The sequence below is a fragment of the Culicoides brevitarsis genome, chromosome 1 (genome assembly GCF_036172545.1).
Source record: "Culicoides brevitarsis isolate CSIRO-B50_1 chromosome 1, AGI_CSIRO_Cbre_v1, whole genome shotgun sequence".
Classification (NCBI taxonomy): Eukaryota; Metazoa; Arthropoda; class Insecta; order Diptera; family Ceratopogonidae; genus Culicoides; species Culicoides brevitarsis.
In genome coordinates, this window is record NC_087085.1 from 35,974,679 (window position 1) to 36,002,260 (window position 27,582).

At 28.3% G+C, this 27,582-nt stretch overlaps 1 protein-coding gene across 1 annotated transcript; it reads left to right on the forward strand.

Annotated features, from left to right (window-relative positions):
* Positions 1–508: 508 nt before the first annotated feature.
* On the forward strand, positions 509–27,333 carry LOC134837741 (uncharacterized). Its single transcript, XM_063853127.1, has 11 exons — positions 509–530; positions 3,704–3,906; positions 16,734–16,943; positions 22,057–22,268; positions 23,203–24,115; positions 24,185–25,236; positions 25,296–25,531; positions 25,593–26,027; positions 26,498–26,610; positions 26,669–26,908; positions 27,088–27,333. Exons 1-11 carry the CDS (start codon positions 509–511, stop codon positions 27,331–27,333), a joined length of 3,882 nt encoding a protein of 1,293 aa, XP_063709197.1.
* Positions 27,334–27,582: the final 249 nt, after the last annotated feature.

A 27,582-nucleotide genomic window follows, 5' to 3' on the forward strand; every position in this document is an offset into this window, starting at 1 on the left:
ATTACAATTTATTCGTCTTTAGTACGAAGAAAAAAAATTGTTATTGAGATGCAATAAATTTGAGAAATATTATTTATTTTTTGAGCCATTAACTGTTTTAGCAAACAAAGTGTAAACATAATGGCTTTAAAAAATTAATACATTAACACCACTGAAACACTTGTTTGACTAACATTTAATAATAATTCATGGATTTTTTATTCAAACATCTTTTTTTTCTCGTCAAGGTGCAGTTTTGTTGTCATTTTTCATGCAAAAGTGACACAAAATATTCATTCAATAAAACCTCTTCTTTGTGGTTTTTGTATGAATAAAATAAAATATCAATAAAATTCAATTTCTAACATATTTGTATTAATCTAACGGACTTTAAAAGCAGCAGAAAACTTATTAAAATGTTTATTTTTTGTCGAGTCCATTTACATTGTTGCACCCTTTTTAGTTTAAATGTGATGACGATCGACGTCAAATCGCGTTACTTTGTAAAAGTTGCAATAAAATAGAAAACATGATTTATGTAAATAATGGACGTGAGTTACAACTGATATGTTAATAAAATAATTGTTGAATTAAAGCAGATGCGATTTAGAAAAGTGTTTCATGTTAATTAAAAATTTTCTTAAATTTAAAGGAAATATTATATATTAAAAATTTATTAACAGAATTTAAGTTTTAAAGAGATATAAGAATACCAAAAACGTTTTTGATTTATATTTTCAAAATATTTCCGAATAATTTAAGCCGATACTATTTTTATAGAAAATTTCATAACGCAGAGTTTTGAGTTTATATGGTAGATCTCGACATCGCCTAATAATAGTCCTCTAATAGAACATATCTTTTAGGAAATCTCTATAGATAAGCGCGTTCTCTGAAGAGAAGTTTAGTATCAATACAATACCTGCTTTGGTAAAGAGAATATTAAATTAAGTTACATTTTGTTTTAGTTTTTGCATCTCAGAAGAAGAACCGTGTTTAGGCATTGCATTACAAACAGCCAAGAGTGCTATTTTTGAATGGCTCATAGACGAAACCACAAGATACTGGGAGTTTGAAGAAAGGAGGCTGTCAGAACATGTCAATAGTTTTGTACCAAACAGATCTTTGACAAGAACAAGAGAGCTGATTAACATGAATATTACTCAAATTAGAGTCATAGTTGCTTTCCTAACCGGTCATGCAAGATTAAATCCCGGGCGAAAAGGATAAATCGCACAACTGACATTTTTGACAAAATTGAGTTAAGAATGAGAAAATATGCCTTAAGACGAGTATTTTAAGATACATTGAGAGATTTTCAAAAAATTTTAAAAAATACCAGTTTTATTTCAATAGAAAGAATAGACGAAAAGGATTAATCGCACAAATGCATACAAATTGTTAAGAAGTCAAATATAAAAATTTCTCCAAATCGTTTTTTGTTCATGTTTTTGTGTTGAATATGTCTGTTATTACATAAAAATTTGGAACATTTTTATATGAAATTTTGTGCAATTGTTATCATTTTTCCAATAAAAAATTTCCCAAAACTAGATTGATAAAAATTTTTTTATATTAAGTTTTTAGTGGCCAATTTTTACTTTTGTAAGTTTAAAAATTAAAAAATTTGGAAATTTTTTACAGCTCAAAAAATTTAAAATGATGAAAAAAATTTTAACTTTTTTTCCTTAATTAAACTATTTTAGAATTTGACAACTTTTTAACATTGAAAATAGTTCAAAATAAACAGCAAGGCACATTTTATGAAAGCCTTATTTGGAACACAAAAGAATGTTGCTTTTAGTAGAATATGCCCTAACTCAGAGTTGCCCTATGATAGAATTTTCACTGTAGTTATCATATACTAACAAAAACTTTTCAACGGCGTTAGACTTGAAACATCTTTTCCAATTGCATCAACCTAAAAATAGAAAAAGATATTTCATTTGATTAACAGCTAAGTAGTTAATCTTTTCTAATATTATGCAAAAATCTAAATACTTCATACCTTAAATGACAGTTCTCGTGCATTACTAATAGAGCAATCGAAGCCCCCGGAGTGCCTTTAGCTAATTTATTTCTCGATCTAACTGGGACATATTTATAATTGTCACTCATACCGCTCGCAATTGCATTTGATTAAAAGTCATCTCAGATAAAATTACTTGACTGGATCATTAATTAGTTTTACCACACGCTAACCGCATAGCTGCTCAATTAATTATTATAATTTTTTTTTTAATAATTTAAAAAGCAATTAAAGAATAGCAACATTTTTTTTTTCTTACCGTTGCATAATTTCGAAGAAGAAGAAGTGAAATATTGATTTAGACGACATCGTTCCGCTGCAAGGCATTTGCCATAAAATCTAGTAATAGCATTAATTATTATCATAAAAAATAATCTTCATCTGCATCTCCATTATGAGTGCGCATCGTAGAGAAGCGTTACCAACAACCTTTTTCAAGTAGTGTGAATTTATTGCAACGAGCATTAAATCGTAAATTAGCCTTTAACATGCATGTGTTTCGGATGATATGACACTTTAACATGTTCATTTGGACGGCAACACTGTTTATTAGCACAACTGCGATAAATAAATGCAAATTATGTAATCCTATATCTTTCCCAATATATGGTCTGTGTGTTCGATAGTAGAGAAAATCATCGCACGATCAACTTTTTTTTTCGTATTTTTGTAATAATATGTATATAAAAATTTATTATTATTGTAATATTAGATAATTGTGGGTTGGCGAAGAAATTGTAAGTAAATAAATAGTCTTCAAAACAATGAATGATAATAATTACAATAAAATAAACTACATAAAATGAAGTAATCGTTGCAAAAAGTGAAGCAAAACAAGCTCATCATAGAAACAACAAAACAAACATTTTCTCTTTGAACAACTTTCTTCTCATCATATATGCCGCATACAAAATCGTGTATTATTTTTTGTTGATTTTCTCACACAAAAACCAAATAAATTTGTGAATTAAATAATTTTGGACCGAAAAAAATTTCAAGTTCACATTACGCACGATCCGTTCGATTTTTGTGTTGAAACAGCTTGAAACAAAGCAACAATGTCGTTAGTAATGCATTTAGCGCGGTACCTTATGCCTAAGCAAGTCTTCCGGTTCAATTATACACGCCCATAGTTTAGCACCGCGTCGTCGTCGACTCAGCAGTTGTCGCCACGTTGTTCCTCGTTGTTAGCTGAAAAAAATATATTAAATGCGAATAAATTGGACACGGTAAATTTTCAGAGCCATTCCCACATTTCAAATTCCATCCGCTCGAATTTTGATTTTTTTTTCTTTTCATAAAGAAAAAAAAATTATTTTTCTTGCTCGCATTGAGTTATTGTTGCGTTGTTATAGATTTGCACAAAAGAAACTTTCAAAAAAATTAAAAGTACAAAGAATGCGGCAGTAACGCGTGTGGCACAAAGTGTCTAATGGAAGGTTAAAATTTTTGTTACAAATTTAATAATTTTTTTTTTCGTTCAATGAGAAACATTGCTGCCCACTACTTTGTTCGATTTTAATGGTACAACATGTTATTTTGTGTTAATTATTATTAAATTCTGATGACTATTAAAAAAGTATTACTTACGCACGATGTAACTTTTGTTCAACTGTTTGTAAAATTAATAACATAATAACAACGACAATGAACGATGATGATTAATTAGATTTTTTTCTGTGTATTTCCTTTTAGATCACAATTTTTTCTATGGCCAAGCTCAAGGACGATTTATTCCATCGGGCTTTCAAGATACACGAAATGGGTTTTTTCCGGCATCCGTAGGTTCACGCAATGGCGGTCCCGGCAGCTATCAAGATAGGCAGATTTTTGTGGCGCAAAACAATCCGCAACAGCCATCCACAGCGGCTTTCTTTCCGTTTGGAAATTATCCGGTGGTAAGTAGAGTATAACAAATATTTTTTTCCTTTATGAGTGTTTTGATCGGTTAATCAAGCCGTAATAATTATTTATTATTTTATAACGATGTATGTGAAAAGTTACGAGCAAGTTGGTAATCAGAGCTAATGATTGAAGAGAGTGGATAGAGCGAACTTTGTGCAGTATTGAATATAGTAATTAGAAATTTTTTATTGTTTTTTTGTTATTTGATATGACAGTAATTAGATTATTTAGCGTGAAAGTTTAATTTCTTTTTGGTATGCAATTAACTACGCACTAAACGCTTTCTTTCTTTTTTAATTTTTGCTTGCACCAAAAAGTTTGCTTGTTCATTATAGAAATTAAAATAAAAGCATAAAAAAGCTATGGGGTTTAAAAATTATCTTCAAAGAAAATTTAAATCAATTTTCATAAATATTTAAGCTTAAAATATTTTTTATTATTTTTTTTATTTATTTATTTTTTATTATTTTTTATTTTTTTTATTTTTTTTTTTTTTTTTTATTTTTTTATTTATTTTTTTTTTTTTTTTTTTTAAATTTAAATTTAAATTAAATTAAAAAAAAATTAAATTAAAAATTTAAATTAAATTAAATTAAAATTTCAATTTTTTTGAAAAAAAAATAAGTTTAAAAACTTCTATGATTTCAAAAGAAACAAAAAAGTTACAAAAAAGAAAAAAACACTTAATTTCAAATAAAAATTAAATGATAAAATATCTCAAAAAAATAAAAAAAAATTATTGAATAGTTAAATAAATTAAATTCAAATTTGTAAAATTTTTATTTATTTATTAAATTTTTAAATTTTAATTTAATAAAATTTAAAAATAATAAAATTAAATTAAATAAAAAAAATTAAATTAAAATAAAATAAATTAGGAGAATATTGATAAAAATTTTAAAAATAAAAGAAAAAAATTAATTAATTTTTTTTTTAATTAATTAAAGTAAAATTTTATTTTGTCTAACTTTATTAATTAATTTTAAATTAATAAAATTAAATAAATCAATTAAAAAATATTTAGCTATTTTTAAAAAAAATATTTAGCTTGGTTTAGATTGATTGGATAATTTATTTTATCCCTAATTATGAGACAATTTAATTAGAATTGCCCATAAAAAAATTATTTACATTCTAATTCTTAAATTTTATTTGTTTGTCATTTGAGAACATTTTTGACATTTCCTGCTAAAATTAACTTTTTAACTTTTTTTTATAAAAAACATTGAAAAATCATAGCATGACACTTGAACAATATGCAAACAATAACTTCAATAATAAAAAACCATTTAACGAGTAATCGTTAAAATCAGACCTTTTGTTTGATTTTACTTGTCTATTTATTCATGAATAAGTGCAAGTTGCAATAAATGCCACGGTCATCATTATTACTTGGAATTAGTCCAAGACAAAAAAAAATAAATTTCGAAGAATTAAACTCGTTATTTAATTTGCAACCAAAAAAAAAAAATATTATTTTGCAAACCATCATCAAAGTATTTTTTTATGCAATAATCATTTTTTTGCACCACCATCGATATATTTAAAAAAAAAATTAAAATATAATAATTTATAAATGGTTGCCATTCATTCATCATGCGTCGCTGTCCGTGCGCCTAACCACCAAGTAATTAGCATTGACCTGAATATAATTGTTTTTAAAACAAAAAAATATTTATTTTTTTTCTATTTATATTTTTTTTTGTTTCTTTGACCGATCAACAATAAATTCATGTCATTTGTCAAACATACACACACGCTATTATTTTTTTTTTCGGTTTGTCTAATAATTAATAGTTAAGGAATAGTTTTTAAAAGTTGTTGTGTGTGGCATTGTTGACATTAAACATTAACTAATGGCACGATCGTGTAAGTATTGGACGCATATTATTGCACAATTCTCACCTCTTTTTGTTGTTTCGAGTGTGTTTTGTGACAAAAAATTGTTTCAATACGAAAAAGTTCGCAACTCTCTCGTTTGGTTCGTTGTTGAAAATCAAATTAAAATGCAATTGTTGTAACAATGGCAGACACTATTGTGATGTTTATCGTGATCCATGTGCTTTAATTTTTCTATTATTTTCACACCTTCACTTTTTTTTCGTCGTCGATGTCTCGTCACAGGTTTTTTTTTCGTTATTATTTATATTATTTGCATGTACTAAACCCCATTCATCTCTTTCACGTCAACAAGTGCTCCATTATATTTATTATTATTATGAATTTATGCGATTCGATGTTCCGACTAACAATGAGCTTGACATTTTTTTTCGAAATATTTTCATTGATCGCTGATTTATGCTGCAAAGTAATGCAAAAAAAAAAGTTATTTTATGACTTTATTCAAAAAAGAAAAAAAAACCTAAACACGGGGAGATTATGTATAAAGTTATATTTCCTCTTTAAATAAGAGTGAATGATTATTTTTTGTAAGTTCAATAGGAAAAAAAAAACAAACAATCAAAGTTATGTACCAACAAAACACAAATGAAAGTGAAGTAAAGTGTGAAATTTATGAAGCCACTGTAAACTGGACTGCTCAAAGCAAATATCGTTCGAAAAAGTGTTCAGCAAACAAAAGATTGATTTACGACGTCGATGTTTGTCATGTTTTTAACGAGACGAGACAATTTTTGTTATTTTTTTTCTCACATTAGATTATCATAATTCATCTTTTTATTTTATTATTTTTTTTCTTAAAAATATTTCTTTCAAAGAAAGACGTTTCGCTTGATTGGATGTCAATGTTAAATATTTTTAACAATAAAATAAAATAAAATAATAATAAAAGAGAAAATATTTAAAACAAGTGCATGTTTTTTTTTTGATTAATGATTTTGCAATAAGGCTTTTAAAAATAATTTTTTTTTTAAAAGAAAAAAATATAAAATCACGTAAAGCTAAAAAAAAATATTAAATTTTTTTTTATTTTACAAAAAAATATTTTTTTAATAATTATAATAAAATAATTATTTTTTTTAAATTTAAAAATATTTTTTTAAATAGGTCGCCCTAATTGATCAAAAAAATTTTCCATGTAAAATTTTTCCTTGATACTTAAGCGAAAGGCATTAAGGCCCTTTCTCGCGAAACCCACATTAATAATAAAATAATAATAATTTTCTGCTTTGTTTTCATGTTTCTCGTTCATTCAGCAAAATAAAAGCGATACAATTTAAATTCTCTTTCCATATTTTTTTAATAAAATAATAATATAATATTTTAAAATTGCAAATTCACTTTTACTTATGCAAGTTTTCAAAGCTCGCGAAACAGAATGCAGTCACTTTTGCTTTCAACTAACCGAGAAACGAGAGATATTTTACAAAGCGTGATACAAATCTTTATAAAATAGTTTTCGTTTTAACTTTTTAGCATTGTTTGTGTAATTTTTTCTTTATACGTCGAGTAGTTGTTGACTCGGCTGGTTGACTCAAAATTGTTGTATGTGGTGAAAAATGTAAAGCAATTTTTTTTTCTCTTTACTCGAGATAACTGCTTGTTCCATTGTGATAAACTACTGATATATTTATTGTCTTTCGCTCTTTCTCTCCGTTTCTGTCATGCAATTATTCATCGCTTTTCCGCACGAATGCAAACGCGAGTGCGCCTAAATGCTTTTGAATCGCAAATAGAATACGCAAAGGGAATTGTTTAATACCTTTTCGAACAAATACAACAAAAAATCGAGAAAGCATGTAATTTGTATTAGAAATCATTTTGTATGTAAAAGGGAAAGATAACAAAAAAATGACGGTTATTGTACTTTAGAGATTTAATTAAACAAATGACAATTAACAGTGTTTCTGTCATGTTTTATTTATGTAAACTTGTTACATGAATTTTGATGGATTTTTGTTATGTCAAGCTAAAACTTGTCGAATTTGGTAAATAAACAAATATTGATGTTTATCCACAAAGTTAATCCTTTAAGCTGTAAAAGTTATCAAATCGAAATTTTCGATACAATACAAAAATGCAAATATTACCATATAAAACCATAAATAAGCAATAACCTAATATAATAGATTCATATGTGCAAAATCACTACACTTTGGTGTTTCTTATTCACATGTGAAAGAAATTTATTTTCTACTTTCTTTCGTCATTCAATTTTTAGAAATTACTTACAAATTTTATAATGGTAATAAATGTAATAATACATAAAAAATGCATTCACACGGAACTTGATATTTGTTTTGAGTTCCTCCTTTTTCAGGTTGCAGAAACGACCTAATCATCATGAAACTATAAAATTAGAAATCTCATCTCTACCAACCTCGAATGACACTTGGACCTTTGACTTGCCTCAAATTTCAAACGAAAAACATTACAAAATCCCTTGTACTCAAACACATGCTTAATGAGACATCAAGCAGATAATTTAGCAGTCAATCAAAAAGGCAAGAGCCATTAAAGCTGCATCTCCAATAAAAATTTCTAATAAATATAAAAAATTCACATGCCATTATAATTTCACTTGATTTTGACCGGAGCGCAATGTTGTGGGTAGTTGTGAAAGCCATCTGTCAAAATGGACTCCTCCTTCGTTACCCATTTAACTATTTTTTGCTTATTCAAAGACTTATATTTACTTGAATTACATAAAAAAAAATAAACTGCAAAGCGCTTTTTTTGATCGATAATTTAAATTGTAAATAAATGGCATGATGTTCAATTACAAACGAAAATATTATTAAAGCCAACTTCAATCAATAAAACATCAGTATAAAAGTGCCTCCTGCCGATTGATGTTAGATCGGCTATTATTTGCGAATTGCCGGCAATTGTTTGATAGAGATCTGTAGGTGTGCGAAAATTGGACTGATTTTTATTTGAAGTTTTTTTTTCGGGTATTGAATTGATTGAGTAAAGCGCGGTCTTTGGATTCCTTTAATTAGAAGGAAAAGTTAAAAATTATCGTGTGAGTGAAAGGACAAATGACTTGAGCGCATTTGTCAAAATTTTTAGAATTTTTTAATGTTAGATGCATCTTGAATTGAGAAACTGTTTTCGGTAAAGTATTGCTCAAAAAGTGTTTTCAGTTTTCGAAGTATTAAGGTTTCCTTTTTAATTCTTAAGTTTTGTACCTTGTTTAAAATATTCCTTAAAATAAATTGAATACTTTAACTGATAGTTTCATATTCCTTTCATCCTTCAAACACAATGTATAAAAATAAGTGATAATATTACGAGAATAAGATAATATTACGAGAATAGTATTACTCCATTGCAACGCCTTGTTATGGTGTAACATCCATCTGTGGTTAAATTGAACATTCAAATAAATTTTTGCAAGAAAATTCTTATCAGAGGGAGTCTCTCAAGAAAATAACACTTAATGTACGGGCATCTCTGGTCACAGACCTTGATCTTATGCGTTTTAAACTACTTTGGTTTTTTAGCTTGACATTCTCTTCATCTTCGACTCTCATGAGTAAAGAGCTATTATCATGTATTCCAGCTAACCGAATTGTTCTATAATTGTTTTAAATGCATAAATTAGAATTTTCTTCACAGTTTTGGATCTATTTTCAAATGCAATAACTCTTTCAAAGCATGACTTTACTGAGATCCACAGCCGTCGACATTGTCGACTGTTAAGACTTATCTCAGCTAAAATACAAATCGTCGCTAAAATTATAAAATGGACAGAAATAGTAATTTAAATTTAAAAAAATATTTTGATAATTTAGCTTAATAACTTAATGAGGATGAAAACTAGCAATTATATTAAATTTAATAACTGACAGACACTTACCAAAAAAATCACATTTTCCGAAAAAGAAACAAAATTAGACAAAAGTAAGTCTCTCCCGCATCGCTTAATGAACTGAATAACAGCTGACCCGATTATTAAAACTTTTATGCATAATTGAAATCGCTACAATTTGTACCCATTTCCTCAACTTTACTTTTTTACTTCACTCCATTGTGTTCCAAATTGATCCGATTTGATTTTCTTACATAGATAGACAGACGATAATAATTTTGATTACTCAATTAGCTGATTTTTTTAATGTTACAACTTTACTACTCAGTAAGGTATTGAATTGATGTAATAATGTTGTATTATGAATATTTCGCCTGAAAAGAAAGAAAAAGTTATGACTTTACAACAAAAGGTCTTTGGAAAGAAATTAAAACTTATTTTGGGAATATTATTTTAACAATGATTAATTTCACCATATTAATAAATTTGAAGCGATGATCTCTTCATGATTGTAGCCTGCAGGTTGATGTCTCTTTGTCTATCCATATGGTGAGCTCATGCAACGTCTTAAGAGGTTCCTTGACACAAAATGAAATAGAAAAGCAATTTTATTTTTGATGAATGTGTGAGCAGCACATTGCGTTTTATTTTTGTTGTGAATGATAAATTTGCTTAGGCATTCACGTCAATGTTTGTAATTAAAATTTTTTACGTTATTAGCTTTTTTTTCTTTTATACAATGTAAAAGAAAGTTTTTTTTTCATCGCACTATTATTTATCAACTATACATGAAAGGAAAAAAAACACAAACATGCTCATGTTTGATAAAATAAAATTAATCTCTAATAAAGAAGACAAGAAAAAGAGCAAGTCATGCAAAATACAAAATAAATTGCTAAACAAGTTCTGCATCGTTTTCAAAACCACAAATAGGCTAAACCTCGATTTCCGAAGAATTTAACAGTAAACCGCCAATCCTAAAAACCGCAAAAGTAAAACGCATTCTAAATCAGCAATTGCCTCGACTAACCTACTAACAAAGTGTTTGCGCATGGTAAAAGAGCTGCATGACCTTCAACTGCTAATAAATAACAATAAAAAGTGTTTGCTCCAATGTTACACACATTCAGTTCTTATATTCATTTTTTTCTATACAAAAAATGTCAGAAACAGTTCTTTTGTATACAAAATTAATAAATTTAAGAATTAAAAAAAAACTGAATGTTTTTTGTTTGCTTTTAAACTTCATTCTTTACGTTACTTTACACGATATCCAGTTATTTCATATGAAATATCTCACACACCCTCGTTCTTTATGGATTTTTGCTGACGTTGAAGTAAAGCGGAACAAAAAATAGCTCATTCACGAAAGAATTTGAGTTTTTTTTTTGCTTAATTACTTAACTTGACGGTCACTTTTCGACTAACTGCCTTTTAAAAACTTTATTAAAGCCAATAATTAGTATTTTTTTTTGCAAGTTAACATTAACGAGACAAAACGCTAAAAATGTTTAAACTAAATATAATGATGGTTAAAAAAAAACAAAACAAAACAGAAATGTCTCGAAAGAAAAATTACAACGGTAATTAACATACATGCCTTGTTTTAAACTTATTTTACACTTTTTCTTTCTTTTTAACTTTTTCATGTTAAATATTTATACCTTCATGCTTACTTGATCTCAGCATAACTTAACTAAGAAAAAAGTAAGAGTAAAAAAGGTTATTGCCATACATTTTCTATTGTTATTACTATTAGTTAACATATGAACATAACAAGCATAACATCCGACGATTAGTTAAGATAGAATTTTTTTCTTAAAACTTTTTACATGACTTTAAGGAGCAAGCGAAAAAATTCAACAACAATAGCTTTAACCTCCAAAAAGTATGTATATGAGCATAAATGTTTTGTCTTCTACTAATAAATCTTGCATTATTTTTAGGCTATAATACCCTCTATTAGATTGAGCTTGATTAATAATATGATTCATTGTACTTGTATGAAGGTATTTAAAAAAACAACAAAAATTTCATTGTTCACTTTAAAGTTCAATTGACGATTGTTTACATTTAAGACGAGAAAAAAAAACACAAAAATTGTATTGTTATATATATTATATGCTTACAACATATACGAAAGTTAGAGAACAAAAAAACGAATGACATTGAATTTAACTACAGATTATTATTATTATTTTATTGCAATAAAATATAAAAATAATAAATTATGTTATTTATTATTAGACAAAAAAAAATATATGTAACTTTAATAATTGGGCTTTACTTGAAATTCGTCCTAAAATCAGTGGCGTATTCATATATTTTTTTAATTTAAAAAAAATATTAATTTAATAAATTTTTGCTTGGTTTGAATTAATTGGAAAAGATTTTAAAGCCTGAAAAAAAATATTAATTTTAATGCATATTTAAAAAAAAACTTACCTTAAATCCGTCACTGCCTGAAACTTGTGTGGCACAGCATAAGATTAATAATGATTGAATTTTATGAACTTCTTATTTATTTTTCAATATCTTAGCAAGACACACGTGTACAAAAAGTATGGCCTTTTGAAAAATTGGAATCGTGCGCCAACATTAATACATATTTGGTTTATAATAATAAAACATAATAAAAAAATGTCTTCTAAATCTTTATACAAAAGAGATAAATATGGAATTTGATCTATTTTTTACCGCATTGCATGCAAAAACAAATATTTATGCATGAAAAGATTTTATTGGACTTTTCGTGTAATATTAATAGTTTTTTTTTCAATAACTAGGGAGGCAATCAAACCTTGTGTATTTAAGTATTAGAAACATACTATAACATAACAACAATAACCTTCTAAGTCTCACGATTTATTCAAAGACTTCGTTGGTCAAAACAAAGCAAAAATAGTGACTTTATTTATTTATTGGCGGTACTTTAGAAATATTGAGTAAACTAATATATTTGAGTTAAATTATTTTTTTTTAAACAAATAAAATAATTATTTTCTATAATAAACCAATAATATATGTTGTAACTTTTTTGAATTTTTTATGAAGCAATATTAAAATTGGATTCTTATCATCAAAAAGTTATGATCCGGCTTTTTTGTTTATTATTTTTTTTATGAGAAATATTTTGTCATTTATCGATATGTATTTAAATTGACTGACAAAATCTAAATATATATCTTTTGACTCTGTCTCATGTCAGTCTGAATTTTTTGTCTGTCTCTGTAAAAAAAAAAAATAAATAACAAAAAAAAAACTTACAAAAAATCGACAGTCAAGGTTGGTAACTTTCACTATCATTTCAAAAGTTTAAATGTATATTATTAAATTAATACAAACACACAAAAAAAAATCTGTTAATCTGTATAAGGAACTAGAAAAAATGTCTTCAAACGAATATTTGGATGCTTATCTCATGTGGTATGCATATAATTATTGTATTTATTGGTCATCGGCAAATAAAAATTTTGAACTCTATCTAGTTTTAGTGACGCACTTAACAAACCGTGAAGCTTTGAATTGACTTTTGAATGAAAAAATTATGTATCATTATTTAATTTTATGTATAATTATTATAATATGTATTAAATATATATGTTGAAACGTGTTCATGACATTCATAATCAACAAAGTGTAAAAGCATTTCTTTTTTTTGTGTCTCTTTCTCTCCTCATCCATCAACTCAAGCTGTGTGCGTGTGTGTCGCTAATCAGGAGCGCGTGCGATTTCAAATTATTTTTGAAGCATTGTCTTTAGAAAGAGATTATCGCAAGTGAAAGATCACGTTACTTTCATTTTCATTCAATATTCGTTTTTTGTATAAAAAATTATACCGCAAATTAATCTTATTAAATTTATGTTTGATCACAAAATTACATATGTTGGGTTGCAAATTTCGGATGAGGCAAAAAATGTGAAGAAAAGTGATAAGATATAAAACAAAAGGTTATGACATTTAACGCCATATAATTAACTTTTTTGGTTTTCGAAGGCAGGCGTGGTCCTCACACGACATAAACAAGCTTAAAGGGTCAACTTTCATTAATAGGAGTAGTATTAATTGCACGCCTTTCACATTTTGGTAATTTTTTGTAAAAAAAAAATTGAATGTTTTTGTTTATTTTATATTTAAAATTAACTTGCTGTTTTATAATATTATTTTGGGTAAACGATCACTTTCGATTAAAAGTAATTTTTTGTTGCACATGAATGATAATTATATACATGAGTTCGATACGTAAGTCAGACGTAATTTTGTAGTAAAAGAATAACAATTAAAATTAGTTTGATTTTTTTTATAACAAAATCAAAGCAAAAAAAAAGTAAGCTATCATTATCTACTTTATGCAACATAATAGTGCAAGAAGTAGTTTGAAGCCCTTTGATTGAAAGTTGTTGTCTTCCTTGTTAGATACGATCAGTTATGTGGACAATGCTACAACTTTATTATGTATGATGCGTGTCATTAGGTTTATGTAATACACATGATCATCATCAACTACATCAAAATCCACAAATGACCTTTAATAACTTTTTAAGTACTTATAAAATTTCATCTTGCTAGTAGAGAAAGATACAACGATGATAAATCACCGAGCAACAATTACACAGCAAAAAATTTGTCGTCTGCTAGAGATACCGGTTACAAACCTGTCCATCGTAGACAGAGGGACCTGTAGGCAAGAAAGCATCTCAACCGTGTAATTTGATTCATTTTCTCACACCTATTGTTAAGCAGCGCAAAAAAAAAGTATATGGCTAATAAGGTCATTCGTGGCCAATTTCGTCGACGCGACGTATGCCAAGAAATCATCATTATTTACACATCATCAGTGCATAATTTGATGTTATGACAAATGTTAGTGAAATTTCAGCAATTTCATCTAATAAAGTGTGAACGTTATCTGACGTATTTTGTCAATTATTTGTGTACTCGTGTTTTACAATGAAATGGCATGTCGAAAAATGCAAGTAAGCATACTTTGCAGAAAAAAACATAATTTTACATTATCATCTTTTTCGTAAAATTAACGCACCGCACAGAGAAAGTTATGTTGATCGGAGAGATAAAATAATAATCATCGCAGCAGAAGCAACCACAATGTTGTTAAAATGTATGCATTCGCACTTTATGGCGTCAATAAGAGATTTAGGGCAATGCAAATATCGAATGTGTTTCAGATTATAAGAGAACTGAAAAGTTATTAAAGAATTTCATGAACTTTAGTTTTTATATGAAAAAGTATGAAATCTTGCAATGAGAAATACTATTTTTATTTTTTATTAAAAAAAAATTATCGAAAATTTGTAAAAAAAATTGCAATCGCTATTTCTCTCATCCCGTTTGTGATGCCAAACGCTTTGCAAGGAAGAGGCAGAAAATCGAAAAGTTCAAATGGAGGGAAGACTGATAATTTATCACTAAAATTAGATAACTATAAACACTTTTTTCCAATTTATGAAGACCATCGAATAGCTGATCATGAAGTCGACGTAGAACATGCTCAACAATTTCCATTCGCTTATGTTCTCAACGATGAAATGGAAATTGTTGTGCGGTACAAAAACTTAATTTTTAAGTTCAGTGACATAAAGGAAGGATTTCTTGCGTATTTTAGTTTATATTTCGGGTTGGATATAGAATATCCGAAAAAATTAGGTGGAATTTTTGTTTTTGTGCATCGTCGACACCCTTAACGATCAAAAATACTTGAGTGTCAATTTGTTTGATTTGTTAAAACATTTTAAGTAGTTTTTTTTTCATTGTAATAAAAATAATTAATATTTTTAATTTTTTTTCTGCTATTTTTATAACTTCGTTTCATGATCGAGGTTTTGTCCTGTTAATATTATTTTAGTTTGGAGCCCTTTTCGAGCAGTATGTCAGTTGTTTAAAATATTGGCTTCTTCAAAAAGAATTTTGGAATGTATTCTTGCTTGAGCCATGCCATGATATAAATGTCAAGAAAGAAAAGTATTGAATTGAGTCTCAGCGCCGAATAAAAGTAAATCGCATCTGTTTGCCAAGAGTAGCTTGTTATTTCTTTCCGTACATTCAAACCCTAAAAAATAAATTTAAACTTAAAAATATTTTCTTAATTAGTTAGGCAAATTAAGTAAAAAATTTTCTAATATGAAATTTCCAATATCCATGATTTTCATTCTTACCTTAAATTTATTTTAAAAAATCACGAAGCAACGTGAAACATTTTCATTTATTGTTCCAGCCTCGCAAATAAAATGCACTCGATCATGCTGGAAAACAACATCTCGAGAAAACATATATTTAATTTCACACTTCAATGTCTTACCACACACATATACAATGAAAGTTATTTTAATGCTCAACATATGTTGATGTGCTCTGAAGAAAATAATAACAATTTCTATTTATTTATTTTTATTGCTTTGCGATTCAAATATGGAGCGCGAAAAAAAAACTACGTCTTAAATAAAATTAAAATGCAATTCGCGAAAATAAAAGAAAAAAAAATTAAATGCATGAAGTATCAATATCATCACGTTTTCTATTGTAACTGATCGATGGGTTATTTTGTTACAAAATATTACATAAGGAAAAATATCAAAAGTCATCACGCTTAGAATAATTCTTGAAAATCAATCATCTCGAGCATTTCAAAAAAAAAATGCAATTATTCAAACATGACATCTTTCGATCATCAAGTGTCAGCCACTTGAAACTTTTCATCACACCTAGATCATGCATTTTAACAATAAATGCGACGACAACGCAATTGAAGTAGTTGTAACGGTAAATTTGTGCCGTTTTTTTATTACTACTTACCATTTTGATTGATAATAGTTTTGTAAGTGCAGCGTCAACACCTCAAGGTGTACCGTAACTTTGTCATTCTTAATCATCGTCATCGTCAACATCATGTAACGAACGAGACACTTATGCATTGAATGTGAAGAAAACACCTTTTCACGCCTTTTAAAACATGGTATTGTTCAAAAGTGGGGCTTGTTATGATTGAACCTGTGTTTTGTCTTGATGAGCACTTTTTTATGATGTCACTCCAATTCTGACGTAAGATTTTTTTTTTGCATAATTTTAATTTTTTTCTTTTTTTCTTTCAGACAACCCGAAGACCTGATTTCTTCGAGATCAATCCTCGTCCATTCTCGATCGATGACGGATATCGTCAAACTCCGCTTACGTTTACGCGCGGACAATCATCACTGAAATCCGATTACTACGATACAGGTTACTCCGGAAATTCGGGACAGACAAATCGCTTTAGACAAGACGATGATTTACTTGCCGGCGAGGAAATCAACGTGCAACAGGTAGGTCATCAAATTTCACAAGTTTTTTTTTGTGTTGTCTAAAAAGGTGCGACCTTCAAAAAATTTTTGTATAAATTTTTTTCGATAAATCACTCACACTTCAGGTTTCTAGGTGTCAAAACATTAAAATTTTATATTTTTTTGACTGAATCATCGGAAAAAAACTCGATCTAATATAAAATTAAAATGTTGTGTAACAACAATCAAATTGCTATAAATTTCATAAAACGAAACTTAATTGTGAAAAATTACTTTCATGACATTTATGAAGGAATATTTATTTGCCATCAGTCGCTTATTTATTGATATTTAAACCTTTTTTTTACATTCACTTTTTGATGATGATCTTTCAATCATTCGTCGAGACGACGTTACAATAAAATTAAATAAAAATATGATTTTTAATATTGCATCATTTCTTGCATTTTCAAGAATTTAGCCACGCCAACCAATAACCAGGCGTCAGTTTTCAAAGTGTTTATTCATGTTTTTCAAGAAAAAAAAAATAAAAACAACATTATTATTATTATGGGCACTGAAATATTTGAACAATGTGACTATTTTTACGTTTAAATTGTTATTTTATTGCACTGCGCACTCTATAAAGCACATAGTTTTTTTTTGTTTTTATCTCAACCCTCTCCCAACTTATTTTTTTTTTATTTTATGCTAAATACTCTTGTATTATTATTTTATTATTAAGTATATCTCTCGCATACAAGTAAGACCTTTTTGCAAAATGTATGGCATGGCAGCAACAATAGAGGCTTGGCATGAAATAGTTCAGTATTCAATTGAATTTGTGCTGTTTCAAAGTACAATACAAAAAAAAAATATTTTTTTTTCAAGAAAAAACGTGTCGACATTCTCGAAAGACTGTTATTGGCATTTAAAATGAAGCTTTCAAATATTTTATCCGAACAGAATGTAGTTGTTTTGTGTTTCTAGAAGGCAAGTTTAAAGTTAGGTGTGTTTTTAAGGGTACAAACATGAATGTTGAGTAGTGCAAAAATTATTGTTTTTATAAGAACTTGTGCTAGTTTTTCAACTCTTGCATTCTTTTGGTACTTTATGGTTAGTTAATTATATTATTATTTCATGTAACTTGTCAAATTTACATAGAATTCGAACAGGGGGTTAGGTCACTTATTTTATGTGTTGAATTGATTTCAATACAATTGTTGTAATTTTTATTAATGGTATAAATTTCGAATAAATTTAATAATTATTTTTTCAGGAATTATCATGAACTGAAAATTCTTCAAGTTAAGCTGAGATGACAAAATTTCAATCTTAAAAGCTATTCTTAAATACTTTTGAGCCAATTTTCAAGAAGAAGTCGAGATTAGATCAAAGTTCAAAAAGCTATTAAGGATTTCAAGGAAACTTCTATTTCAAATATATAGAAAAAAATTGCCATCACAAATAAGACTGACTTTCTACAAATAACTATTTTTGAACAAAAAGGACGAAATTGAAACATTACAAAAAATACAGAACAGAGCATTACGAATTTTGACTCAGAGAATCAGATACAGCTGGATAAGTGACATTTTGGATCAAACAAAACTACTCAGTATATGGCAATAAATGTCACATTACTCGATATCAGCATTTCATCGAAAAAAAAAATGGCATGAGATTTTTTGATGGTTTTGTAATATTTAGGCCTAAACTAGTCCAAAAAACCTAAATTTAAAATTCTAGAACGAAGTATTTCTATGCTTGTTTAGTGAGATCGGGTATGTCAAAAAGATACTTGAAGATACCCAAATGCACTAAAAAATGTCGAAAATCCGTTTGGTTCGTTGTAGAATTTTAAATTTAGGTTTTTTGTCAAAATATTACAAAACCATCAAAAAATCTCATGCCATATTTTTTTCGATAAAATGCTGAAATTGGGTGATGTGATGTCTTAACTTTCAAGTCATTATATAAAAACTATTTCACAATTAATATCAAGAAAAATCAAAGATACGAAAATAGAAACAAATATTTAATTGTTAAACTAAGAACTGAATTACATTAGATTTGAGACGAATTAATTTGAAAATGCAAAGAAGTCAAACAGATTTGTGATATCCTATAACGAACAAGACTCAGTGTGGTATAAAGGTGTTAAAATTTTTAATGAAATGTCAATGCAATATGAAACAAATTAATCATCACAAGGGGATGACATTTTTCAAACCCTAAAATTTTTAAAGCGATAAAAATATTAAAAATTAACGACTTATTGTCAAAAGTTGTCACTAAAATTAACTTATTGATCAAGAAACTCCCCCAAAGTCAACTACTTTGAACTTTTAGGGCACTTCCGATTCATTAAGCAAACAAAGTTGCATTTATCAAGTGCCAAAAAATGTCAAGACTTTCAGAAGACAACTGACATCAATTACCGTCCTATTCATTTTAATCTCTTTGAAACGTGTTTGATTACTTTGTAAAAAAAATAGATAGGAAATGTATTTAAATTGTTCGTCGTTCGTACAACACGAAATACAGGTAGTGAGACAACAATTATCGTTGATTTTATGATTAACTTGACAGATGAATAAACAATGTCGCTGTATCCAACTCATTGTAGCTGTTAATTCGCTACCGCTTTGAAAATTATACAAACAATAATTAATATTAGAAACAAAAAAAAGAAACAATGAAATTTATCAAATAATCAGCCAATTTGTCATGTACCTTTGACTTGGCTGTAAATAAAGTTTTTTCTCAATATTTTTTTTTAAACTGCAAATAAATTTCGTTTTGCAAGTACCAATAATTTTTCTTATAAGGCAAAAGTTATAAACAGCTCATTTATTATTTTTAATTAATTACCTACAAATTTAGCGTGTTGCCACTATAAAATGTCTTGGAAATATTGCTTCATCGAAAAAATACAAAAAAAAATATCAGGTCATAGTGAACACACGCTAAAATTTTTATCTGCATGCATGTGTAAAACCGAATAAAAAACATGCACTGGCGGTTTTTAAACATTTCAATTAAATTTGACGCTTTTTGTGTGCAGTTCTCTTTGTACCGAATTCACGTAATTGCGTGTAAATTGCATTTTTTGGATAAACAGAGTGTGTCTTAATAATTAAAAACACATGCAATGATCCGTTCTGCTTCTAAATTCGAAGCAATTCGAAAAATGCAAAACTTTTTGAATGGCAAGGCAATTAAAAAAAATGGAGTAGCTTGGTACTTTGTTACACAAAATTAACGTTAAATCGCACGCGTTTCTCATAATTATCATTGAGATTTTCATAATAATTATAGAGTGTCTTTGTGGTAAAAAAAAAAATTTAAAATGTTGTCTTACTAAGTAGTAAAGAAGTAGAATTTGTAAGGCGCAATATGTAGACACTTAAGTACATTTCCTTACGCACATTAATTAGCATTACAAGAAAAAAAAAATACAGAAAACGAGAATTGTGTGAAAAAAAATTAAAATAACATTTATTTGTTGCTTGTTAGAAAAAAAAATACTTAAATGACGAGTTATGCAACTTTATTTTTAATGTGCATTCTGTCGGTTTTGCGTGAATGAAAATATGTGAACGAGTAATAAAATGCTTGTAATATCAATTTATTTTTAATATTTAATGTTGCGCTTTTAATAAGCCGTCTTTAGAATTTAATTTTTGTAATTAGTTTTTTTTTTGGGTTATTGCAAATAATTTTTAATTTTAATTATCAATATTTCAAGTTGTATTACTTTATTGACGATTTATTTAAAAAATTATTAAATATTTATTTTTTAATTTTTTTTTTATTTATTATTATTTATTTTTTTATTTTGTAAAAAAATTAGAAAAATTTATTAAAAAAAATTAAATACCTACATAATTTAAAATTTTGTTAAAAATTATTTTTTTTTTAATTTTCCAAACATTTTTTTTTTAATTTAATTTTTAAATAATTTTATTTATTATTTTTTTTTATTTTGATTTTAAAAAAATTTTAAAAAGTCAATAAAATTTTAATTAATTAATTGTTTATTTTTTTTTATTTTAATTATTAATTAATTTAATAATTAATTTAATAATTAATTAATTAAATTATAAAAAAATTAAATTATTAAATTAATTAAAAAAATATTTAAAATTTATTTTTTTTAATTTATAATATTAATTTAATTTTGAAAAATTTTATTTTTGTTGAATAATTTTTAAAATAATTCAAAAAAAAAAATAAATAAATAAATAAACAATAAAATTAATATAATTAATCAAATATTTTATCAATTTAATTATTTATTTATTTTTTTTTTAAATTATAATTAAATAGTTATTTAACGAACAAATTTTTTAAAAAATTAAATTAAAATAAATTATCAAATATTTTACAAAAATTTTTTTGTTTTTTTTTTAATAATTTTAAAAACTCAACTTGTAACAACCTCAAACAACAAAAAATAAAAACATAAAAGTCACATGTGAACCTGAATTGCTTTTTCAATTAACGAAGATGTCTCGTAATCGATAAAAATAATTTTAAATTAAAATCTATGTTTATTGTTTACAAAAATAACGAGAAAATCCACTTTTATCACAAAAACCCAGTAAAACACAAGGCTTTCAAAAAAAATAATAATTCGCAGTTACATAACACTCACAATTAGCCGTCGTCGTCGTATACGCTAGTGACTTATCAGGTGCATCGTACACACAAACGAAATTCAAAAAGTGGCTACACTAGTTTTTTAATCCACACACTTTCATAAACCAGCCATAGAGAGCGCGTACAAGTGCTGCGTTGTCTCCGAATAAACAAAATATGGTTCGTTAATCAGACAAAGAGACCCGTAAATATTTGTTGTTTGCCATAAACGAGTCGCAGTTTTATAGAAAATTGATCATTTGAAACACGACTAATATGTGATTCGAAATGCAAAAAGTTTGTTACTCGTATTTCCTTGTAGAGATAAAATGATTGAAATGAATGCATTTAGTTTCAAATGTTATGATATTATTTTTATCTCTTTTTAGTAATCGATTAAGAAACAATTTTCTCATTTTTTTTTTTGCTCTCTAATGCTTCATTAACATGAATATTTGAACAGTAGTTGCTGCAATAACAATAATTCTTCTTGTGTGTTTTTTTTTTGCAGCTTCCTTCGCGCAACAGATTTAGCTCGAGGGAAAATACAGAAACCACTGCGAAGCTCAATAGTAGACATAGTAATGATCCGTATGCTAGTCAAAATCAACAACAACAACGTGAGAATACCAACGTTAGAAATAGCAATAGTAGAGGCAGCAATCGCGCGAGAGGAACACCATCGACGACAACACCTGTCCCGAAGCCAGTTAAGAAAGAACGGTAAGTTGTGTGATTTCACATGTAAATTTTTGTAATAAGGTCGATTCAATTTTTTAAAATGTTTTTGATCTTTTATTGAAATCTTTAGATCTCGAAATGAAATTTTTAGATCTCGAATTGAAATTTTTAGATCTCAAATATTTTGATCCTAAATGAAATTTTCACTCTCGATATGAATTTTTTTGGATTTCGAACTGAAATATTTATTTCTTGAAATTAATTTTTTTAACTCAAAATAACCTTTTTAGTCCATTTCAAGAGCTTTTCGATCTCGAATTAAAATTTTTAGATCTCGAAATGAGATTCTTTTTTCTCGAAAATGACTTTTCTATCCCGATAAGACATTTTAGTTCACGAAATTAAAATTTTTAGATCTCGAAATGAACTTTTTAGTTCATTTCAAGAAATTCTCGATCTCGAAATAAAATTTTTAGATCTCGAAATGAAATTTTTAGATCTTTAAAAGAATTTTTTAGTTCTTGAAATGAAATTTTAAGTTCGTTTAATGAAATTTTGATAAATAGATTTCGAAATGAAATTTTTAGAAAAGAAAAGTTCTTTAAACGAAATGATTTTAGATCTCGAAATGAAATTTTTTCGAAATGAAAATTTTAATCGAAAGTTCTTGAATGAAATTTTATAACTCGAATTAAATTTTTTAGTTCATTTCAAAAACTTTTCGATCTCGAAATGCAATTTTTAGATCTCGAAATGAAATTTTTTAGACCTCGAAATGAACTTTTTAGTTCTTGAAATAAAATTTGAATTCTGGAAATGAATTTTCATAACTCGAAATAATGTTTTTAGTTCATTTCATAAACTTTTCGATCTCGAAATGAACTTTTTCATTGAAATTCAAAACATTTTTGATCATTGTACAAGCCTAATTTTTTTTTTCAACTATTTAAAATAATATTTTATAATTTATTTTCAGACAACCGGCTCGCAGCCCTTCTTTCAACACAAACAGCCGTCAACGCCATCCAATCGACGAAGAATTCGAACGTGATCTGGTTCGTTTGACGGAACCAACTGTCGCCGCAGTCAAACACAGTATTAACATAACGCACAACGGCTCCGACAAGCAACGTCAAACCGACAAAGATCGTCTCGAGAAGGAAGAATTGCAGTATCATGACGAAGATGCCGACTACATTTACGAAGAAACACCCAGCAAGAGTATTAAGGAGAATAAAGTCATCTCGGACGACAGCAAAGACAAGCTCGAGGACGAGTCAAAGTACTACAGCAGTCCCAAAAACAACGTTGAATCGTCGAAAAACAAGCATGACGACACCGAAATCGACGATGATGAGGAAACTGAAGCTGTTGTACCAAAAATTAACGAAAAAACAGTAATTTTAACGGATAACTTTTACCTTCCCGGCGGAAAAAATGACGAACCTGTAGAAGAATACTATTACGAGTACGAGTACGAAGATGAAACAGAAGAGCCTGGACCTGTGACGGCATCTACAGCGAGAAGTGTGACGACGCAAAAGCCTGTAACAACAACAAAGAAGGTTTCGAAGGCTTTGGATGACGTTCCTGCTACTCAAGTAACTGTTCGCGAGGATAAAACTGAAGAAGTTGACACGAAAAAGAATCAAACTTCGAGTGAAGAAGGAGAAAATCCGAATACAACCGAGAGTTGGGTCGTAGTTGCTTCGGTACAAACCTCTAGAAGCGTTTCAGGAGCGATTTTCTTGCCTCTTGGCGTGAAACAAGAAGAGAAAAAGGCTCCATTGACTGAACTTGAGGCACTTGCGAAGTTAAATGAAGAACAAGAGGAGAAACGAAAACAATCCCAAGAAGAAATTCAAACTTCTATTGAAGAATCTTTGCAAGTAACGACAGAAATTACTCCATTAGAGACAACTCCACAGCCAGAAGTTGAAGAATCAAGTACAATTAAGACAACATCGACTTCCGTTTCAACGGAATCCATCAATGACAAACTCGATAGCATCCAATCTGAACTTTCGAGCGGCGTATTATCCGGAAAATTCCCCGTTTTGAAGGAAATGACGACGCAAGAACCGCAAATCATCACAACCAAACCTCCTCCAGTCTTTATTCGTAAATTTTCGCCCAAAGCTCGTCCCGATCAACAACCAAAAACGGCATCGACAACGACAACAACTGAAGCTCCAACGACAACGGAGGCTCAAAAAGCTGAAACTAAGAAAATTATCATCGAAGATGACATTTCGGGACTTTTGCCAGCCGATTTCAAGCCTCGTTATCAGGGATACAAGAAGAAGGGAGGTTCAACAACGACTACTACTACAACTACGACGACGACAGAAACGCCTGCAGTGAATCGCATCAATAATACTCGTTCGTTTAAAAATAGTCCCGCCGAGCAATCCATCAAATTCGAAGAAGAAAATATCGCGAAATTCCTCCCGAAGGACTTTAAGTTGAATAAACCTGAATTAAAAGTCGCTGTCACGGATGATATTGACAAATTCCTTCCGCCAGGATATAAAAAGCAACTAAATGCTCCCGTTGTTCCCGTTAAAGAAGACATCAGCAAATTCCTGCCAAAGGGATATAATCCGCCAAAACAACCGGAATCAACGACGAAAAAAATCGTAAACACGCCCGTGGATATTTCGAAGCTTTTGCCGCCAGGTTACAACTTGCAAGAGACAGAACAAGAGGAAAGTTTGAATTTGAAGCCATTACCGGAGAAAAATGAAGACGATTTGTTCAGTAAATTGCTGCAAAAGTCACATAGTGCCTTGGATGCGTTATTGCCGCCGGGTTTCAAGCCAACTGAAGAAGAAATTGAGGAAGTTACGACGCCTTCAACGACAACGACGACAACAACAACTGCAAGTCCCGGCGGATTTGTGTTCCCAAAGAGACCGGGAGGCAATAAAACGCCGTCAGAAGGTGTCGATAAACGTCCCAAAGGTCCTCCGCCGCCGAAAATTGAGATTAAGAAGGGACCTCCAAAGCGGTAAGTGATGAAAATTTGATTAAAATAATTTTTTGAATTAATTTTTGTTCAATTTTTAGCTTAACTACGGAATTTACGGGATGGCCTACTGTTGCTACGACTCCAATTTCCATCGAAAAACTTTTGCAACAATCGGGCGGAGAGAAAATTGACTTGGCATCACTCTTTAACAAAGCTTTAGGGAACGTAAATGGCAATTCCGCGGTAGATTCTGCTCCAGCGCCTCCTGATAGTCCATTTTCGCTTCCAACGACGACGACAACAACTACATCGACTACTACTGTTAAGCCAACAGGTGAGTATTTCATAAATTTTCTATCAAAAAATCGAAAAATAATTAAAAATTTTCATTTTAGAACCTGGATATTGTCAAAACGAGTGCAACTTGGCAGGTACAATTCGCATAGTTGATGGCGTTAAATGGCGTCCTGAACTGTTGGATCATAATACGGAGGAATGGAAGAATTTGGCGAAGGAAGTCAAGCAAGAATTGAATGAAGTTTTCATTAAATCCGATAAATTACGAAGATGGTACAAGACATTGCGAATTGATAGTTTTAGTCAAGGAAGTGTTTTGGTGGATTATTTCGTTGAATTGGATGATATTTCGGATGAAGTTAGTACGTTGCAGATTAAGAGATTCTTCCATGATGCCTTGATGCCGACACATTTGCCGGAATCCATGCAAAATGAGACTTCGGATGAGAGACAAAGTAATGCGGTGCCTCAAGTGAAAGAAACGTTCATGCTTGGGAAATTTGTATTGGATCCTGTTTCGACTGATTTTATCTGTAAGTGAATATTTTTTATTGATTTTATTAAAAAAATTTTTTTTTTGAATTTTAATTTAATTTAATTTTAAAAATAATTTTAAATTTTTTATTTTAATATTTTTCAAATTAATTTTTAATTTAATTAAAAATTTTTATTTCATTTAAATAATTGATTTAAAAAAAAACAAATGCATAAATAATAATTTGATTTTAAGTTTAAAATCTTTAAAAATAATTTTTAAAAAATTAAAATAATTAATTAATTAAATTAAATTAAATAAATAATTAAATTTAATTTATTAATTAAATTAATAATTATTATTTAAATTAATATTAATTAATTATTTAAAAATTGTTTTCATAAATTAATTGACTTATTTTAAATTTTAATTTTAAAATAATTTTACAATTAAAATTTACAAAAAAAAAAATATTTTGAATTTTTTTATAATAATTTTTATTAATTTTTTCAGTACAACACAAACCAGTCGTTGCATCAGGACCTGAAATCTCAGAAGATCTTCTTCCACAATGGGCCATTGCTGTTATGGTAATGAGTTTCTTCTCATTACTCTTCGTTATTCTATTTGGAGTGGCAGTCGTAAGTTTTTTTTTTTATTAAAAAATGCAAGAAAAATGCTAAAAATTTTCAATTTCAGCTCGTAAACCGTCAAAAAGCTGCCAAGAAAAAGGGACCTGTGCCATTAACTGCTGCTATGCTCAACGAACTGAACAAAAACCATATGGGCGGCATCGATAATTACGGAAACGAGGAACTTTACAACGTCGACGATGGATGGGGCGATGAAAAGGAACCGCCATACGTTAGTAGTAGTAAACGCGGTGTGTGGGCAGATGAGAAAGAGCCTCCATACAGCAAGCATGAGTTTAAGTCAAAGGTGAGTTTTTGTCTTTGAATCTAAAAAAAAATAAAATTAATTAAAAAATTTTTATTTAAAATAAAAACTTTTATTAAATTAAAAAAAAATTTACATTAAATAATTAAAAAATATTTTAAATAATTTTAAATTAATTTAAAAAATTAAATAAAAAATTAATTTTTTTAAAAATTTTACAGAGACTCAACGGCGGCTCCATCTACGGAAGCAGTGCCACAAACATCTACGACAGCTGGGGCTCAGCCAGAAATCCTCCCCGAGGAGCTGATTACTACGATGACAGCGGATACGATCCCTACAGTCATCGCAGCACATATAGCAGAGACTACATGATGCACGAACCCCCATATCCCTACCACAAACACGAAAAATACGATTATCGCAGTTCACGACGAAACTACAGAGATTACGATCCCAATTTCTAAAAAAGCTACTAAATAACGACGACGTAAACTAATATACTCAAAAAAAAAACTTAATTTATTGAACGCTTAATATTTACAATAATATCAACTGTGTACTAGACTAAATGATAAAAAAAAATAATTTTAAAAAGACGCGTCATAGAATTAAGAAGGTAAAGTATTTGAAAGAATGAAAAACGAATGAGTTCGCTAATAAGGATATTTAAGTTAGGATTTTTTGAAAATGCGGTGATTGTTATTTGCATTAAA

Coding starts and splice junctions, on each gene's coding strand:
- LOC134837741 (XM_063853127.1), top strand. CDS start 509: ATGATTTATGTAAATAATGGAC. Junction 22,269..23,202: donor AAGCCAGTTAAGAAAGAACG/GTAAGTTGTGTG, acceptor ATTTATTTTCAG/ACAACCGGCTCGCAGCCCTT. Junction 24,116..24,184: donor CTATTGAAGAATCTTTGCAA/GTAACGACAGAA, acceptor AGTACAATTAAG/ACAACATCGACTTCCGTTTC.